This window comes from Hyperolius riggenbachi, chromosome 10 (genome assembly GCF_040937935.1).
Source record: "Hyperolius riggenbachi isolate aHypRig1 chromosome 10, aHypRig1.pri, whole genome shotgun sequence".
Classification (NCBI taxonomy): Eukaryota; Metazoa; Chordata; class Amphibia; order Anura; family Hyperoliidae; genus Hyperolius; species Hyperolius riggenbachi.
This window is the reverse complement of record NC_090655.1, coordinates 292,499,988-292,521,211: the sequence shown is the minus strand read 5'-3', so window position 1 is coordinate 292,521,211 and position 21,224 is coordinate 292,499,988. Positions and strand designations below refer to the sequence as shown.

General features: G+C 47.9%; 1 protein-coding gene across 1 annotated transcript in view; it reads left to right on the top strand.

Annotated features, from left to right (window-relative positions):
- LOC137537304 (uncharacterized) overlaps window positions 1-21,224 on the top strand; it is a 114,400-nt gene that overhangs the window by 60,357 nt on the left and 32,819 nt on the right. The window contains exon 7 of the mRNA XM_068259380.1: window positions 2,041-3,484. Within this exon, the coding sequence (XP_068115481.1) occupies window positions 2,041-3,484 (1,444 nt within the window). The remainder of the gene's footprint in view (window positions 1-2,040; window positions 3,485-21,224) is intronic.

Below are 21,224 nucleotides of genomic sequence, written 5' to 3'. Positions count from 1 at the left end.
ATCCACCTCCAGGCTGATCACTGTATACATATCCAGGGCTTCCTCCAGCCCCCTCCAGGCTGATCTCTGTATACATACCTGGGGCTTACTCCAGCCCCCTCCAGGCTGATCACTTTATACATACCTGGGGCTTCCTCCAGCCCCCTCCAGGCTGATCACTTTATACATACCTGGGGCTTCCTCATGCCCCCTCCAGGCTGATCACTTTATACATACCTGGGGCTTCCTCCAGCCCTCCTCTAGGCTGATCACTGTGTACATACCTGGGGCTTCTCCGGCCCCCTCCAGGCTGATCACTGTATACATACCTCAGGCTTCCTCCAGCCACCTCCAGGCTGATCACTATATACATACCTGGGGCTTCCTCCAGGCCCCTCCAGACTGATCACTGTACATACCTGGGGCTTCCTCCAGCCCCCTCCAGGCTGATCATTGTATACATACTTGGGGCTTCCTCCAGCCTCCTCCAGGCTGATCACTGTATACATACCTGAGGCTTCCTCCAGCCCCCTCCAGGCTGATCACTGTATACATACCTGGGGCTTCCTCCAGCCCCCTCCAGGCTGATCACTTTATACATACCTGGGGCTTCCTCATGCCCCCTCCAGGCTGATCACTTTATACATACCTGGGGCTTCCTCCAGCCCTCCTCTAGGCTGATCACTGTGTACATACCTGGGGCTTCTCCGGCCCCCTCCAGGCTGATCACTGTATACATACCTCAGGCTTCCTCCAGCCACCTCCAGGCTGATCACTATATACATACCTGGGGCTTCCTCCAGCCCCCTCCAGACTGATCACTGTATACATACCCGGGACTTCCTCCAACCCCCTCCAGGCTGATCACTGTATACTTACCTGGGGCTTCCTCCAGTCCACTCCAGGCTGATCACTGTATACATACCCGGGGCTTCCTCCAACCCCCTCCAGGCTGATCACTGTATACTTACCTGGGGCTTCCTCCAGTCCACTCCAGGCTGATCACTGTATACATACCCGGGACTTCCTCCAACCCCCTCCAGGCTGATCACTGTATACTTACCTGGGGCTTCCTCCAGTCCATTCCAGGCTGATCACTGTATACATACCCGGGACTTCCTCCAACCCCCTCCAGGCTGATCACTGTATACTTACCTGGGGCTTCCTCCAGTCCACTCCAGGCTGATCACTGTATACATACCCGGGGCTTCCTCCAACCCCCTCCAGGCTGATCACTTTATACATACCTGGGGCTTCCTCCAGCCCTCCTCTAGGCTGATCACTGTGTACATACCTGGGGCTTCCTCCAACCCCCTCCAGGCTGATCACTGTATACTTACCTGGGGCTTCCTCCAGTCCACTCCAGGCTGATCACTGTATACATACCTGGGGCTTCCTCCAGCCCCCTCCAGACTGATCACTGTATACATACCCGGGACTTCCTCCAACCCCCTCCAGGCTGATCACTGTATACTTACCTGGGGCTTCCTCCAGTCCACTCCAGGCTGATCACTGTATACATACCCGGGGCTTCCTCCAACCCCCTCCAGGCTGATCACTGTATACTTACCTGGAGCTTCCTCCAACCGCCTCCAGGCTGATCACTGTATACTTACCTGGGGCTTCCTCCAGCCCACTCCAGGCCGATCACTGTATACATCCCTGGGGCTTCCTCCAGCCCACTCCAGGCCGATCACTGTATGCAGATATAATGCAAATAAGGAGATTTGTCAGGAAATTCATTTGATTGGCTTAATTTATAGTAACATTTAATATTCAGGCAAGGCAAAGGTATTGCCCTGTGATTGGCTGCCTGTAATGAGCACAACCTTCTGCAGTTCTATGTCAGGCTCACTGGTGATGGTCAGTGACATGCCCATAACTCTAAGATGGAGCAAATTATATGTAAATTTATGCAACTGCTACATTTGGTCCATTTTCTATCTGCATAACCTTTGCACCAACTTGGAATTCTCAGCAGCTCACTGACCCTCCCTAATGATAATTGCTCCTCCCCTCAGAATTCTCTAACAGGAAGTGATGATGTTTCTCTATTTGCAGCGCGGAGTCCCGGCATCAGGAACCTCTCAGAGACTCGTCTCTCTGTATCCACAGACTGTACAACGGATGATGATGTCACTGGACAAGAGTCTCCTGCAGATATCCTGGTGACCCCAAATATTCCTCTGGACTCCCCTCACCTGTCTAACCCTGAGGGGCCTCATACCCAGCACAGCTCTCCCCCTGCTGGAGGGTCTTATTCATGTTCTATGTGTGGGAAATGTTTTATGGGGAAATCCCAGCGTGTCAGTCATGAGAAATCTCACACTGGTGAGAAGCCCAATTCTTGTGCTGAGTGTGGGAAATGTTTTGGACAGAAATCACAGCTTATCATACATGAGAGACATCACACTGGAGAGAAGCCATATCCTTGTGCTGAGTGTGGGAAATGTTTTGGGTGGAAATCACACCTTGTCATACACGAGAAATCACACAGTGGAATGAAGCCATATTCATGTTCTGAGTGTGGGAAATGGTTTGTATTTAAATCACAGCTTGTCATACATGAAAAATCTCACATTGGAGAGAAGCCCTATTCATGTGCTGAGTGTGGGAAATGTTTTGGATGGAAATCACAGCTTATCATACACGAGAAATCACACACTGGAATGAAGCCATATTCATGTTCTGAGTGTGGGAAATGCTTTGTTCTGAAATCAAAGCTTGTCATGCATAAAAGAACTCACACTGGAGAGAAGCCCTATTCATGTGCTGAGTGTGGGAAATGCTTTGTACAGAAAACACAACTTATCATACATGAGAGACATCACACTGGAGAAAAGCCCTATCTTTGTGCTGAGTGTGGGAAGTGTTTTGTACATAAATCACAGCTTGTCATACATGAGAAATCACATACTGGGGAGAAGCCCTATTCATGTGCTGAGTGTGGGAAATGTTTTGTTCTGAAATCAGACCTTGGCAGACATGAGAGAACTCACACTGCAGAAAAGCCCTATTCATGTACTGAGTGTGGGAAATGTTTTAAACTGAAAGGAACCCTTGTCACACATGAGAAATCTCACACTGGTCAGAAGCCCTATTCATGTGCTGAGTGTGGGAAACGTTTTGTACAGAAATCACAGCTCATCATACATAAGAGATGCCACACCAAAGAGAAGCCCTATTCATGTTCTGAGTGTGGGAAATGTTTTGCAGGAAAAGGAAATCTTATTAGTCACAAGAGAACTCACACTGGAGAGAAGCCATATTCTTGTTCTGAGTGTGGGAAATGTTTTGCACGGAAATCACAGCTTGTCAGTCACAAGAAAACTCACACAGGTGAGAAGCCCTATTCGTGTGCTGAGTGTGGGAAATGTTTTGTACAGAGATCAGACCTTGTCATACATGAGAGATCTCACACTGGAGAGAAGCCCTATCCATGTGCTGAGTGTGGGAAATGCTTTGTACAGAGATCAGACCTTATCATACATGAGCTCTCACACTGGTGAGACAGATGACACGGCAGCCTATTTACCCAGAATCCTGAGGACTCTTTCATGTTGCTCACTGCATTGGCTTGTAAAACATTAACTCTTTCCCTGCCAGCTGATTTGTTCTAAACGCAAACATCTATTGCTACGTAGTTTTTAGACATTTTGCACTCATTTGCAAAATCTACATGAAATTGGACATAAATGTACTTTTTCTGGAGATATTACATTTTTTAGTGAAATTTGTTATAAAAAAAAAGTGAAATAATGTAAAATTAAGTTTTTTTTTCCCAAAGAAGAATTACATTTACTGACAAAATGTTATTGTTTGTAAAATACCTGATTCTGCTGAATGCATCAATAAAATATATGTATAGGCAGCCACGTATAGATGCCCTCGGTACAGGTGTCCAGGTATAGGTCCCAGCACTACAGGTAGCCAGAAATAGCTGCAGCCAGTATAGGTAGCAGGTATAGGTGCTCCCAGTATAGGTAGCCAGGTATAGGTGCCCCCAATATAGGTAGCAGGTATAGGTGCCCCCAGTATAGGTAGCCAGGTATAGGTGCCCCCAGTATAGGTAACCAGGTATAGGTGCCCCCAGTATAGGTAGCAGGTATAGGTGCCCCCAGTATAGGTAGCCAGGTATAGGTGCCCCAGTATAGGTAGCAGGTATAGGTCCCAGCACTACAGGTAGCCAGATATAGCTGCAGCCAGTATAGGTAGCCAGGTATAGGTGCCCCCAGTATAGGTAGCCCGGTATAGATGCCCCCAGTATAGGTTAGCCAGGTATAGGTGCCCCCAGTATAGGTAGCCAGGTATAGGTGCCCCCAGTATAGGTAGCCAGGTATAGGTGCCCCAGTATAGGTATCCAGGTATAGGTCCCAGCACTACAGGTAGCCAGATATAGCTGCAGCCAGTATAGGTAGCCAGGTATAGGTGCCCCCAGTATAGGTAGCAGGTGTAGGTGCCTCCAGTATAGGTAGCCAGTTATAGGTGCCCCCAGTATAGGTAGCAAGGTATAGGTGCCCCCAGTATAGGTAGCCAGTATAGTTGCCCCAGTATAGGTAGCCAGGTATAGGTGCCCCCAGTATAGGTAGCCAGGTATAGGTGCCCCCAGTACAGGTAGCCAGGTATAGGTGCCCCAGTATAGGTAGCAGGTATAGGTGCCCCCAGTATAGGTAGCAAGGTATAGGTGCCCCCAGTATAGGTAGCAGGTGTAGGTGCAGCCAGTATAGGTAGCAGGTACAGGTGCCCCAGTATAGGTAGCCAGGTATAGGTGCCCCCAGTATAGGTAGCCAGGTATAGGTGCCCCCAGTATAGGTAGCCAGGTATAGGTGCCCCCAGTATAGGTAGCCAGGTATAGGTGCCCCCAGTATAGGTAGCAGGTATAGGTGCCCCCAGTATAGGTAGCAGGTATAGGTGCCCCCAGTATAGGTAGCAAGGTATAGGTGCCCCCAGTATAGGTAGCAGGTGTAGGTGCAGCCAGTATAGGTAGCAGGTATAGATGCCCCCCAGTGTAGGTAGCAGGTATAGGTGCCCCAAGTATATGTAGCAGGTATAGGTGCCCCCAGTATAGGTAGCAGGTATAGGTTCAGCTAGTATAGGTAGCAGGTACAGGTGCCCCCAGTATAGGTAGCAGGTATAGGGTCCCCCAGTATAGGTAGCAGGTATAGATACTGCCAGTATAGGTAGCAGGTAAAGGTGCCCCAGTATAGGTAGTAGGTATAGGTGCACCAGTATAGAAAGCCAGGTATAGGTGCCCCCAGTATAGGTAGCCAGTTATAGGTGCCCACAGTATAGGTAGCCAGTTATAGGTGCCCACAGTATAGGTAGCAGGTATAGATGCCCCCAGTATAGGTAGCCAGGCATAGGTGCCCCAGTATAGGTAGCCAGGTATAGGTGCCCGCAGTATAGGTTAGCCAGGTATAGGTGCCCCCAGTATAGGTTAGCCAGGTATAGGTGCCCCCAGTATAGGTAGCCAGGTATAGGTGCCCCCAGTATAGGTAGCCAGGTATAGGTGCCCCCAGTATAGGTAGCCAGGTATAGGTGCCCGCAGCATAGGTAGCAGGTATAGGTGCCCGCAGTATAGGTAGCCAAGTATAGATGCCCCCAGTATAGGTAGCACAGTATAGATGCCCCCAGTATAGGTAGCAGGTATAGGTGCCCCCAGTATAGGTAGCAAGGTATAAATTCCCCCAGTATAGGTAGCAGGTATAGGTGCCCCAGTATAGGTAGCAGGTATAGGTGCCCCCAGTATAGGTAGCAGGTATAGATGCCCCCAGTATAGGTAGAAGGTATCGGCGCCCCCAGCCTAAGTAGCAGGTACAGGTGCCCCAGTATAGGTAGCCAGGTATAGGTGCCCCCAGTATAGGTAGCAGGTAAAGGTGCCCCAGTATAGGTAGCCAGTTATAGGTGCCCCCAGTATAGGTAGCAGGTATAGGTGCCCCAGCATAGGTAGCAGGTATAGGTGCCCCAGTATAGTTAGCAGGTATAGATGCCCCCAGTATAGGTAGCAGGTATAGGTGCCCCCAGTATAGGTAGCAGGTACAGGTGCCCCAGTATAGGTAGCAGGTACAGGTGCCCCAGTATAGGTAGCAGGTATAGGTGCCCCCAGTATAGGTAGCCAGTTATAGGTGCCCACAGTATAGGTAGCAGGTATAGATGCCCCAAGTATACGTAGCAGGTATAGGTGCCCCCAGCCTAGGTAGCAGGTACAGGTGCCCCAGTATAAGTAGCAGGTATAGGTGCCCCCAGTATAGGTAGCCAGTTATAGGTGCCCCAAGTATAGGTAGCAGGTAAAGGTGCCCCAGTATAGGTAGCAGGATTAGGTGCCCTCAGTATAGGTAGCCAGGTATAGATGCCCCCAGTATAGGTAGCAGGTATAGATGCTCCCAAGTTTAGGTAGCACAGTATAGATGCCCCCAGTATAGGTAGCCAAGTATAGATGCCCCCAGTATAGGTAGCAGGTATAGGTGCCCCAGTATAGGTAGCAGGTACAGGTGCCCCAGTATAGGTAGCAGGTACAGGTGCCCCAGTATAGGTAGCAGGTACAGTTGCCCCAGCATAGGCAGCAGGTATAGATGCCCCAGTATAGGTAGCAGGTATAGGTGAACCCAGTATAGGTTAGCCAGGTACAGGTGCCCCCAGTATAAGTAGCCAGTTATAGGTGCCCACAGTATAGGTAGCAGGTATAGATGCCCCAAGTATACGTAGCAGGTATAGGTGCCCCCAGCCTAGGTAGCAGGTACAGGTGCCCCAGTATAAGTAGCAGGTATAGGTGCCCCAAGTATAGGTAGCAGGTAAAGGTGCCCCAGTATAGGTAGCCAGGTATAGGTGCCCCCAGTATAGGTAGCCAGTTATAGGTGCCCACAGTATAGGTAGCCAGGTATAGGTGCTCCCAGTATAGGTAGCAGGTATAGATGCTCCCAAGTTTAGGTAGCACAGTATAGATGCCCCCAGTATAGGTAGCCAGGTATAGATGCCCCCAGTATAGGTAGCAGGTATAGGTGCCCCAGTATAGGTAGCAGGTACAGTTGCCCCAGTATAGGTAGCAGGTACAGGTGCCCCAGTATAGGTAGCAGGTATAGTTGCCCCAGCATAGGCAGCAGGTATAGATGCCCCAGTATAGGTAGCAGGTATAGGTGCCCCAGTATAGGTAGCCTGGTATAGGTGCCCCAGTATAGGTAGCCAGGTATAGGTGCCCGTATAGGTATAGGTGCCAGTATAGGTTAGCCAGGTACAGGTGCCCCCAGTATAGGTAGTCAGTTATAGGTGCCCACAGTATAGGTAGCAGGTATAGATGCCCCAAGTATACGTAGCAGGTATAGGTGCCCCCAGCCTAGGTAGCAGGTACAGGTGCCCCAGTATAAGTAGCAGGTATAGGTGCCCCAAGTATAGGTAGCAGGTAAAGGTGCCCCAGTATAGGTAGCCAGGTATAGGTGCCCCCAGTATAGGTAGCCAGTTATAGGTGCCCACAGTATAGGTAGCCAGGTATAGGTGCTCCCAGTATAGGTAGCAGGTATAGGTGCTCCCAAGTTTAGGTAGCACAGTATAGATGCCCCCAGTATAGGTAGCCAGGTATAGATGCCCCCAGTATAGGTAGCAGGTATAGGTGCCCCCAGTATAGGTAGCAGGTATAGGTGCCCCCAGTATAGGTAGCAGGTATAGGTGCCCCCAGTATAGGTAGCCAGGTATAGGTGCCCCCAGTATATGTAGCCAGGTATAGATGCCCCCACTATAGGTAGCAGGTATAGGTGCCCCCAGTATAGGTAGCAGGTGTAGGTGCAGCCAGTATAGGTAGCAGGTACAGGTGCCCCAGTATAGGTAGCCAGGTATAGGTGCCCCCAGTATAGGTAAGCCAGGTATAGATGCTCCTAAGTTTAGGTAGCACAGTATAGATGCCCCCAGTATAGGTAGCCAGGTATAGGTGCCCCCAGTATAGGTAGACAGGTATAGATGCCCCCAGTATAGGTAGCAGGTATAGGTGCCCCCAGTATAGATAGCAGGTATAGGTGCCCCCAGTATCGGTAGCAGGTATAGATGCCCCCAGTATAGGTAGCCAGGTACAGATGCCCCCAGTATAGGTAGCAGGTATAGGTGCCCCCAGTATAGGTAGCCAGTTATAGGTGCCCCCAGTATATGTAGCAGGTATAGGTGCCCCCAGTATAGGTAGCCAGGTATAGGTGCCCCCAGTATAGGTAGCCAGGTATAGATGCCCCCACTATAGGTAGCAGGTATAGGTACCCCCAGTATAGGTAGCAGGTATAGGTGCCCCCAGTATAGGTAGCCAGGTATAGGTGCCCCCAGTATAGGTAGCCAGGTATAGATGCCCCCAGTATAGGTAGCAGGTATAGGTGCCCCAGTATAGGTAGGAGGTATAGGTACCCCCAGTATAGGTAGCAGGTATAGATGCCCCCAGAATAGGTAGCAGGTATAGGTGCCCCCAGTATAGGTAGCCAGGTATAGGTGCCCCCAGTATAGGTAGCTAGGTATAGATGCCCCCACTATAGGTAGCAGGTATAGGTGCCCCCAGTATAGGTAGCAGGTAAAGGTGCCCCAGTATAGGTAGCAGGTATAGGTGCCCCCAGTATCGGTAGCAGGTATAGATGCCCCCAGTATAGGTAGCCAGGTACAGATGCCCCCAGTATAGGTAGCAGGTATAGGTGCCCCCAGTATAGGTAGCCAGTTATAGGTGCCCCCAGTATAGGTAGCAGGTATAGGTGCCCCCAGTATAGGTAGCCTGGTATAGGTGCCCCCAGTATAGTTAGCCAGGTATTGGTGCCCCCAGTATAGGTAGCCAGTTATAGGTGCCCCAGTATAGGTAGCAGGTATAGGTGCCCCCAGTATAGGTAGCTAGTTATAGGTGCCCTCAGTATAGGTAGCAGGTATAGGTGCCCCAGTATAGGTAGCCAGTTATAGGTGCCCCCAGTATAGGTAGCAGGTATAGGTGCCCCCAGTATAGGTAGCGGAGAAGTGAAGTGCAGCTGTTTAGAGGAGAGTGCAGGAAGATCTTATTGCCCTGCAATCACAGTGCCTGCCCTGTCATTCTAGCCCAGCACGCTGTCTGCAAAGTTACTGAGCTGTGCTTCTGAGCCAAAAGTTTCCCATGTGATCACTGTGCACAACTACGGAACAGACAGCCTATAATGAGCAGCACGTTATAGCCATTATGTGTGCTCTACACATATCTGGCAGTGGCACCCATGTCCCCTCTCTCCCATCTACCTGTCCCTGCAAGGCTGCCTCCCCTCCAACAGAGCGATCCATCTCTGCTCTGCTTCCAGGACCCCGCTGCCCGCTGAGAGGGGGGCGTGCCGCAACTGGCTCCACCCCCCCTGTGAACCGAATCATTCATTTTAATGATCCAGATGATTCGACTCACAAAAGAGATTCGGATCAAAGATCCGAATCGTTCATGATCCGGACAACACTAGCAGAGCGATCAGTCGTCCCACGTAATACAACTGAACCTATGAGCAGGCGCAAGTTAGGATGAAGTACATGGAGCGCTGGCTGCTAGATTGTAAAGCAAACATACTCATGCATTGGGTTCTTAGTAATGCTTTTGTGCTCACATATAAATGAAATATAATCACTATGTTGTATCCCACTTTTTGGTAGAGGCATATTTTAAACAGTATCTTTGCCAATGTACCTGACCTACACATTTTTCTTCTTCCTTTTTTACATTTCTTATACATATATTCTTTACATTTATTCACTTAAGCGTCTTCTTATCTTTCACCACTAGATGTCACTCTATGGCATGGGTCCATGCAGGGCTCGCTCATATTGCCATGTTGAGTTATGAATTTTTGTGTCATGTTTTTGTATATCTTTATTTATAATTGTTTATGTGCATAATTTTTTCCATATAATGTTCTTGATGTGTTTTTTTTTTTTTTAATGTTTTAACTTGAAATGTATTTTTTGCTTTATAATCTAGCAGCCAGCGCACCATGTACTTCATCCTAACTTGCGCCTGTTCATAGGTTCAGTTGTATTACGTGGGACGACTGATCGCTCTGCCTGTGCGACCAGCGTCATCACGTTCATGCGTGGCCACGCATGACCTCATTAGTTAGGGACCGAGCACACTAGAGCAGGCACGCGGTATTTCATATAAATAGGGCATCGTTTCGGTTATTGGTCACCTCTTGAGAAAGCGGGGAGCCACGATACGCGTGGAGGAGGGGCGACGTGGGCCTTCCCATACCAGTCCACTAGTTTACAGCAGGTAATTATGCGACTTTCATTACTCTCTACTGTTTAGCTGCACGCTGCGGAGCGCTGGTCTGTCTAGCTACTCGCTCATTGTTTATTCATTAGAGGTCTTCATTGGCAGCTGACAGTGTAACAGCCTAGAGCATTTGTGTATAGAGCTCAACCACGCTTTATATGGACCTTTATTGTGCAGTCATTTAGCTATTCATTTCTTGTTAGTGTACCTGTTGTTCATTTGTTATAATCATGTATGTATAACCTATCTGAGAGGTCACTCTATTATTGAGTGTGATATATTTTTGGGACCCCCCTGTTGCCACAGGAGTTTTAAGTGTTTTAAAAAAAAATTGATGACCCCAATAAAGTTATTGTTCTTATTGAACTGGTTGCTGTTTACTTCTATTCCTCCTGACAGAAGCTCTTTTCTTTATTATACAGTATGTATGTATCATAGTCTAGGGCCAATGTAGGGGGGAACCAATTAACTTATCTGTATGTTTTTGGGATGCGGGAGGAAACTGGAGTGCCCGGAGGAAAACCACGCAGACACGGGGAGAACATACAAACTCCTTGCAGATGTTGACCTGGCTGGGATTTGAACCTGGTACCCAGCGCTTCAAGGTGAGAGCGCTAACCACTACGCCACCGTGCTGCCGATGAGGCATTACACCATCCTAACCGGGATGTGGAATAGGCCCTGGGGAGCTGGGGGTGTGCAGTTGTAGTAGAGGAGTACTCAGCTGAGGACGAATGTGAAGAGGATGGAGGAGGAGAGCAGGAGGAGAGGAGGAGGTGGCAGCAGCAGTAGAGGAGTACTCAGCCGAGGACGAATGTGAAGAGGATGGAGGAGGAGAGGAGGAGGTGGCAGCAGGCCTGCATGCAATTCATGGCAGTGTCACCAACTCCACTGCAGAGCCACACATTCCATGCTTCCCAGCCATCAGCAGGCTTACCCAAAGTGCCATATAAGTGATATACCTGCCCTGACCGTGCTTTGCAGACCAGGTATCAGTGGTCATAGGGACACTTGCCCCAACCAGAGATGCAGTGACTTGGTTCTGCACATTACAGTACAGGTTGAGGATTGCCTTTTTTGAGAAAAAGTTTCTGCCGGGTACCTTCCACTGCGGTGTCCCAATTGCAAGGCCTCAGAGTCCACCAGCTTGTATGGTAACAGCTGGCGGGCTAACAGTTCCAACAAGGCCGCTGTCAGACGCCAGGCAAGGGGGTGACTCTGAGACATCGGTTTCTTACACTCACAAATGTCCTTCACAGAAACCTGACTGTGGTCAGACGAGCAGGAAATGGTCAAGGTGAGAGGCGGAGTGGAGGGTGTCAGCGAAGGGACAAGGGCAGCAGAGGGTGACGTGGCTGAAGAAGCTGGACCAGGAGGAAGGGGGCTTTGACTTTTGTGTGCTGCTTATCCTCGTGTTGCTCCCATTGTCGTTTGTGTTTGGAGCTCAGGTGCCTTATCAAAGCAGTTATACCTGGGTGGGTGTTGGCCGTGACCGGGCACGCTCGTGCACAGTTACGTGAATGGTAAAGTGAATGATTGTTGCTGTTAGCTAGCAACAATCATTCAATAAAGTTAGGGGGGGAAAGAAAGTTGTAAAAGTAAACAAAAAAAATTTAAAGTGACAGTCCCAATAAAATAAAAAGTATTTTTTTTTTAAATTCCCCATTAATTTTTAACCCATACTTAGCCTATTAACCCATTATTAACCCCTGCAATACCTTTGCCTGTTTAAAAACGTTCAATGACTGCTGCCAGTAGCGATCGGATGCAATCACTAGGGTGAAAGTTTCAGGCCCCAATGCTCTACAGATGTAACGCTCAGCCATTGCCTAGTGATGCATCTGTACAGCTCTATGCCCCCTGAACTGTCGCCCTAGCAAACGCATTTGATCGCCACAGACGCGTAGATTGGGGATAACGGTCCGCCACATGCTCAGCTAGAAGTAAAATGTGGCATGTGGGGTATCGTTTTAATCCGGAAGGACGAAATAATTTATTTGTAAATGTTTTATAACTGTGGGATGTGAGATGTGAAAATTAGGAAGGGTAAAAAATGATAAAACGTTTGTTTTCTTCATTTCCGCCTAATTTTTCCCCATAAATGGACTATAAAACAAAATAGTTTTGGGAGAAAAATATTACCCAAAGAAAGCCTAGATTGTACTGAAAAAAAACAAGAGGTGTATCACTAAGATGGCATAGATAATTAAAAAGTTACAGCTGTATCAAAACGACACAGCTAAAGTGTAAACAATGTCAGGAACTTTAAGGTGTAAAAACCGTGAAACGAGAACCAGTTAAAAACGCTCAAACTGACTTACATTAAAATCATGGTAAAATCGCAATCAAATCACTCAAAAGAGTGCTCATAGTGTGTCTGAGCCCTTATGCAGAGAAGGGGAGAAATGGTGAGGAGAGAAGAGCTGAAAAAGAGGGAAGAAGGTATTTGCCTCACCAGGATTGAACTTTTATTTAGCTTTCCTGTATGACAAGAAGACACAGCCAGCCAGCACTAGGGGAAGAGGGAAACAAAGGTGAATGAGGGAGGGCTGGTGCACACCAAGAACGATTTGAAAAGCGCTTGGCTAATGTTACCCTATGAGGGTGTTCCCACTGCAGAGTTGTGATTTTTTTCAAAATCACAAACACACTGCATGAAGCATTTTTTGGAGCAAGTAATTCAAAAATCGCTCTGAAAATCGCTTCAAAAAATCGCACTCACAAATTGCTAGCGATTGCTATTGCGATTTTGGTGTGCATTAGCCCAGTAAGAGGAGGAGTGGAGAGAGACTGAGAATAGCCTGAGATGGAGCAGAGAGCTTATCTGTATTGCAGTCCCACATCACACAGAGGCTACTTGCCTGTAATAGGACTCCTGTCCCTGCCAGTCTCTCACACAAGTCAGAAAGGGACTGTCAAAAACTTTTATATTTGTTTAACACCTTATCAGCACATGCAGTCACTATAACATAGGGGAGACCAGACAGATGTTTGCCCACAGACCCTCCAGGCAAGCTCTGCATCATGCTGTGTATATTTACCAGCTTGCCTACCCTCTAATTGCACTTGTATCAGCTAGCCTAGTGTTTCACATTGCCTTACAACAACAAACCTGAATACACCAGACACCAGACCAGCCCTAAATCAGTGAATGAAAGGTGTCCTGGGGGGAGATTGCCCCACTTCCCCCCTGTAATAGATATTTTCCCTGGTGCCTCCATGTCGGCATACTCTATGGGTTAGCTCCGCCCCTCTAACCCCTATAGGACCAATTAAAAGATTATATAAGAGAGGTCATAACCCTGCCAACGCATTCTCTTTTTTGTCATCAGACACTATAGGACCTATACTGTTTCTTCTTTCTGTTCTTATATTCTGTCTTTCTATCTTTGACAAACTTTTTTATAGGCATATTGTTTTATTTTAGCAAAGGACAGGTGCTTCTGTCCTACATATGGTTACTAAATGTGCCATGAATTCCTTGCTGCAAACTTTATTTCAGCAGCCGTGATACCTGTAAATCGGAGTATGGCTGAGAGGGTTCCAAGGTCGCTTGCCTCATTGCTTCGCCAGGCTGTAGGTTAGTGTTTGATTTATTTCTGCAGGATCCCGGTACATGGGGTTCTCTGATGGCGTCGGGAGCGGCATGACGCGAAGAGGCGGGTGGAAGTCTGCAGTACGCATGCACAGGCTTCTTGAGCGGGGTTCTGGGACTCCAGGGGAAGCCGCGGCCATATTTTGTGTTGGCAAATTTTGCCCAAAATAACGTCATGACGTTGAACGTTGTGGAGGCGGGCTATTTAAATGAGCCGGCCGCTTCTGTCAGTCTGTGCTGATTTTCCTGCATGCCAGACGTGCGGACACTATGTCTGAAGACATTGTAGCCTTGCTATTGGATTCTTTTGATTCTGGTGAGTGGCATTACATAGGAGGTTGCTTGGATTTATTGTTCATGTATATATGCAGTATTAGGTAGTATTAATTAGTTTATTACTATTTTTTCTTTGTAGTTGACAAGGATCTATTAGCTGGGGCTGAGACTGAGGCAGGCAATCAGGATGGTCCTTCTGGGTAAGGTGTTTGAAAAAAAAACAAACCCTTTTTGGCCCTTTGCCCATTATCATTCACTGAGCATATATATATATATATATATATATATATATTGTAACGATTGTGGAACTTTCCCCGTGATCAGCGCACAACGTGTGCGCTGACACGGCGGAAATCCTCCACAAGCGTATAATTTGCAGGAACCCAGCAAAAGGTGCTACGCACCCGTAGAGGGAAAATTCCTGTCGGCAGATGGCGCTGGGGAGTGCAGAGGAACCAATCCTCTGTACCTCCACAAATGCCAGACAGGAATTTGTACGAAGCGCAGAACGCAATCGCAAGAGAGGCGATTGCGAATGAGAACGAGCAAAGGGACAGATTGTATGTGTGTGCGCCAATCTAGTCGCCACCCCGTGACCGCGCACACACAACAGCAGATATGAAATAGGAACGCGATCGCGAGAGGTGCGATCGCCAGACGTGACACAAGGCAGATCAGAACAGAATACGAGGGTAGCAAAGGCACAGCAAATAATACAATGAGAATAACAAGGAAAATAACAAACGCTAGCTAACCGCGGACACCGCACTCATTCACAACAGTGCACGCGGTTATGCGCGGTCTCCACGTGATAAGCACAATAGAGACAAGCACGCCTAACTAACCATTAACAGACAAACATGAAACAGAGGACGCGTACGCTTGCTTAACGGTTACCTCACCGAGCCTCCAGCAAGCGTAGCAGACAAGACAGACACACGAAAACAGGGACAAGCGAGAGATAGGATCCCCAGCGCTAGCGAAAAGTGGCTAGCGCGATCCCAGGAGACAGAACAGAAGGATCCCCAGCGCTAGCGAAAAGTGGCTAGCGCGATCCCAGGAGACAGAGTTGCAGAACAGAAGGATCCCCAGCGCTAGCAAAAAGTAGCTAGCGCGATCCCAGGAGACAGAACAGAAGAGATAGCTGGTAGCAACCGCTGCACCAGCTATACTCCAAGAACAGAGATCAGAACCATTTCCTCTCGACCACCGTTGGGACAGGACAATGGCAACAGAACATACAAACAGATAATACAATCCTAACTGCACTAGGAAAAACCTGCCTAGCGCAGATTCAGGAATTACTCTAAGCTGAACTTCAAACAAAGAGCATGGCTGACACTCCCGGCAGGAGTGTTACACAGGACAAAATCCTTATGAACAGCGAAGCATTGTGGGAAAGACATAGTACTTATAGTACACGCCTCCAATGAATGTGGCCAGGCAATTTGCATGACAACGTATGCAAATTCCTCTGCAAGCACAAGCTGCAAAACTGACAGAAGCTCTTCTTTCCAGAGTCCTGCAGCATGCAAACCTACACAATGGTCAAAAGGCTGGCTGCCTGCACAGGCAGCTGAGCAAATCATCACAGTACCCCCCCTCCAGGGTCGAATTCCAGACGACCCTCAAAACTGCTATTAGCAACAGACTCAAACTGAAGACTCATGAAGGTCGGGGCAGCCCGACAAGGTCCAATTCCAGAGTCAGTCCACCCGAAACCGACTTCATCGGAAACAGAAGCCACCGAAACATGCCCATCAGTACTACCAGTCTCAGTATAACACCCATCAGGACTGTGAACGCCAGAGAAGAAGCCATCGACACCCTCCAGACAATACCCACCACCTTCCACGGAGCGTCCGAAAATACCAAACCTGCCACAATACCTGTTCGAAGTGTCCCTTACAACACAAAAGCCACCGTTGATCTTATCCAGGGGACCAAGCAAAATTTCTCCCGGAATCTCCCAGAACCTTTTGAAGCTCCACAGAGATCCCAAGAGGGTAGAACAATCACCAGGCTCACATGGAGAATTACCAAGAACCCCCATGGAACCAATGACAATTCCGGATTCAGAATTACGAGGACACCCATCAAGATCAAGACTTTCAGGGACCACTTCTGGGCATGCAAGCAGGCAGGCTAAATCAGAGCATGTCTCCACCGAGGAAGCATCTGAGTACGCTGGTAACCGAGGCACACTTGGGCTTTCTGGGTCACAGAGCACATTGGGGTACACCAGCACAGGAGAAACCTCAGGACATGTTGGGGAACTGCCAACCTCAGAGTCCGACACGAGGAAACCAAAACCAGGACCGGGCAGAGAATCATCACGAGCAATGGTCTCAAGCACTGGACTTTCAAAAGAAGACTCGGATTCAAATTCGGAAATTTCTGTGACTGCAATATCATCATTGACTACATATGAGTGAAGCTCCATCAGAGCTGAAAAGGTAGCCAGCAAGGCAGCAATGCCTACGGAAGAGGGCAACACCTCAGAAGGACTTGGGGGGCAGGAGACATCTCCAACAAGTTCTGCACCCTTTGGGAGGAACTCGGAGACCTCCAGAACATCATTTTTCAAGTTTTCTAAGAAGGATTCTGAACTATCCATGTTACAGGGCAAAACTGGAACTTTATTTTGTGGACAGGGCAGATGTCCCAGGAATGGTTCCACCATAACCTGAGACTGGATCTCATCATCATAAGGGGAATGTACAGGTATATTTACTGGAACACACACTGACTCCCTAACTTCATTCTCACTGTACCCAGAATTCTGTGTGACAGTCAAACTAGCTTGTAACTCCAAAACTGCAGAAAAGCAGGTAAAAATAGCAGCAATACCTAAACGAGCCTCTAGGGGCAGGGCAGGAGATATTGTACAAGGCAATATTGACTCATCCAGAGTACAGGGTGGAGAGTCAGAACTTCCCTCAGAGCAAGAAAGGGGCTCACAAATGTCAGTGTGAAAGGAAAACATGTTTTTATTCATGGTACAGGGCAGGTTCAGAGAAAGCGTCTCTGAATAAGGCAAAGAGGGTTCAGCATCAGATTCGCAAAACCGAAGCGCTGTCTCACTCTTAGATTCGGCTAACAATGTCGAATCCGAGGAATCAGAACGCAAAACCTGCGAATCAAAATTCACTTTAGGTTGTGAAACTGACGCTTCTATAGTGCAAACCTCCACGATCTGCGGAGCAGACTGCAAGGCATCTAGGACCGAAACGCTGGAGCAACTGTCCCCAGGCAACGGGCCCTTACAGGTGTGAACAGGGTGAGACAGAGACTCATCTGCAGAAGAAATAGTGACATCAACAGGACAAACTTTATTAGGCATATTAAATTTACTTTTGACGCTGCATAGTCGAGAACTCTTCCCCATAGCAGGGTCACAGACGGAAGATCTCAAAGATCTGTTACTAAATGACAAAGGATCCCACACATCCTTGAGGAAACCGGCAGACTCATGCCGATCACAATCTGCAGGAACATCCGAGAAACAGGCATCAGATCGCACAGATTCAAACTGCACACTGTCAGGAGAGAATCCTTCAGGATTCGCACAGGAACCAACCACAGCGGCACACTCATTCATTTCAGATTGCACAAAGTCAAGACTCTCATGCTTTACCCCAGAAAATCAGGAACAATCATCCAACAACGATGTCTCTTTATTGGAATCAATTGGTTGGTGTGTGTGCAACTCATCCAAAATCGTTTGCCATACATAGATCACCAGATCCACATCATCCTTGTCACATTCATCAGAATCAATCAGAAGGTACATAGAATCGAGACAAGCATTCAAGACATCTTCGCTTTTTGCGATGTAAAAATCGCAAAAGGCTTTCCAATCAAAATCGAATTCTTCCAGCAAGGCCCCAATATCCCAGGAAGCAAATGGGGGTTCAAACAGGCCAGTATCCAGATAATCTCCATAGGGGTGGAGTTCAGGAACAAGAACAGATTTTTTAACTGCTTTAATGTAGTGTGCGATCCTACCTATAGCAGGATCCACATAAGCTTTGGATTGGAGCAAAAAACCTGGAAACTGATCAGCAGATGCATTATAAACATCATTATCATACTGCATGGTTTTGCCCATTTCAGACTTGACAGAAATAACCTCTTTATTTGTGGTTGCTAGGGGCAACGGATCTTTCCGCTGGGAAGCCTTCCTAGATCTTTTACGTTTAGACTTAGAGGCTTTGGATGGCTGCTTTGTGGATGAAAGAGTAGATGGAACAGCTGATTGAGCTGCTGACAACAACTCGTTAAGGGGGTATGGTAATTGAGGTAATCTCAGCCAATTGTGAATTAAAAAGGCCAAGAATTCCAGGGGTCTTTGACTCAGGGTGGTATGATCTAACACATCATAACCCCACATTGACATTTCGCCCCCCAACAGAATGTAGACTATTTGGGGGGCCCAGGTAGACACTGGGGTGCATTGGAATTCAGGGTTCGCTAACAGTTTCGTACACTCAGACAAAAATTCGTCTGCTGATTCAGGTTCATGTTTTTTAAATCTCTTAAAGGTACAAGAGCCATATTCGACAAAATCGTACAAATCGGAAATTCCGTCTACACTGGGGTTTTGGGTTGGGCTGTTCATACTGTAACGATTGTGGAACTTTCTCCGTGATCAGTGCACAACGCGTGCGCTGATACGGCGGAAATCCTCCACAAGCGTATATTTGCAGGCACCCAGCAAAAGGTGCTACGCACCTGTAGAGGGAAATTCCTGTCGGCAGATGGCGCTGGGGAGTGCAGAGGAACCAATCCTCTGTACCTCCACAAGTGTCAGACAGGAATTGTACGAAGCGCAGAACGCAATCGCAAGAGAGGCGATTGCGAATCAGCACGAGCAAAGGGACAGGTTGTATGTGTGTGCGCCAATCTAGTCGCCACCCCGTGACCGCGCACACACAACAGCAGATATGAAATAGGAACGCGATCGCGAGAGGTGCGATCGCCAGACGTGACACAAGGCAGATCAGAACAGAATACGAGGGTAGCAAAGGCACAGCAAATAATACAATGAGAATAACAAGGAAAATAACAAACGCTAGCTAACCGCGGACACCGCACTCATTCGCAACAGTGCACGTGGTTATGCGTGGTCTCCGCGTGATAAGCACAATAGAGACAAGCACGCCTAACTAATCATTGACAGACAAACATGAAACAGAGGACGCGTACGCTTGCTTAACGGTTACCTCACCGAGCCTCCAGCAAGCGTAGCAGACAAGACAGACACACGAAAACAGGGACAAGCGAGAGATAGGATCCCCAGCGCTAGCAAAAAGTGGCTAGCGCGATCCCAGGAGACAGAACCGAAGGATCCCCAGCGCTAGCGAAAAGTGGCTAGCGCGATCCCAGGAGACAGAACAGAAGGATCCCCAGCGCTAGCGAAAAGTGGCTAGCGCGATCCCAGGAGACAGAACAGAAGAGATAGCTGGTAGCAACCGCTGCACCAGCTATACTCCAAGAACAGAGATCAGAACCATTTCCTCTCGACCACCGTTGGGACAGGACAATGGCAACAGAACATACAAACAGATAATACAATCCTAACTGCACTAGGAAAAACCTGCCTAGCGCAGATTCAGGAATTACTCTAAGCTGAACTTCAAACAAAGAGCATGGCTGACACTCCCGGCAGGAGTGTTACACAGGACAAAATCCTTATGAACAGCGATGCATTGTGGGAAAGACATAGTACTTATAGTACACGCCTCCAATGAATGTGGCCAGGCAATTTGCATGACAACGTATGCAAATTCCTCTGCAAGCACAAGCTGCAAAACTGACAGAAGCTCTTCTTTCCAGAGTCCTGCAGCATGCAAACCTACACAATGGTCAAAAGGCTGGCTGCCTGCACAGGCAGCTGAGCAAATCATCACATATATATAATCTTTCAGCTCAAGTGAAATCAAGCAGACGGAGAGAGGATCTAACAGACCTCATTCCCATTCCCCATCAAAAACTAGAGTGGGAGCATCTGACAATCGTCATTCAAGCTCCAGGCTCAGTTCATCATCTTCTAGTCGAAGACATTCACCAAGTTCCCACCATAGCCATTCTTCTAGATATTCGAGATCTAGATCAAGATCTCCAAAATTGGTTGAAAATTATTGGAAATTAATTGAACCACTTTTTGCACGGAAATCCTGGGGAAATAGAACGCCAGGGTGGCTATGGAGGCTTTAGACTTGAAAGACCCCCCAGAGGAACAGACTCGAAACAAAGAATACTATTCACATTTAGCAAGGAAATCCTGCTCTTTTCCTCTTATGAGAGAAATAAAAAATATCGTCCTGGAGGAATGGGAGAAGGTGGAAAATAAAACTTCATTATACAATAAGTTTTCAAAATTATACCCTCTTAGGGAGGAAGAAGCGCCTTCTCTAAATTCAGCAAAAATTATTATCCAGTGAACAGGTTAATTACTGATGCATTTAACCCTGATGGGGGAGCAATTGAATACCAAATCCAATATACAACAACTACGGAAACCAATTACTCACAATACATATCAAAAACATAATAACCCCCATATAACAACCCCCTCCCCCCTAAAAACAATGCCTCGGTGGAGTTGGAGCGCTCCTCATTCACACACCCACACACATACAATCAATCTTGGCCAATAGTTATATTTGCAAGTTGGATAGAATCACGGGTAATTCAACAGATCTTGATAGACACAGGCTCTCACACTGATGTCCATTAATTGATTCTGTGGCCCTGAACTGCCACTGTATCTAAGTCTCTTTAGCTGATACTGCAAGCCTTCATAAACAAGTACCATTCATAGCTGTTCTGCTGACAGCCAAATTCCCAGGGTATCTTGCATGCAAATATTCCATTAGGACACAGTCCGTTTTGTTATTTCATCCAACGCTGCACAGCAGCACTCACCACCTCCTTGTGTATCTCACACTGTCGCATCCGAGCACTGTCATCCGAGACTTGTATCCGCGGCGTCCCACGATTTACACTGTCAGTACTTGCTGTGCTGTATTACGCGTGTGGCGAGTCTTTTCTGGCCGGCAAGATTGCAACTTTCCATGTGGGGTGGAGGGACGCCAAACGTCACGCACTTTCCTGCTCCAGCGGCATGTAGCCACGCCT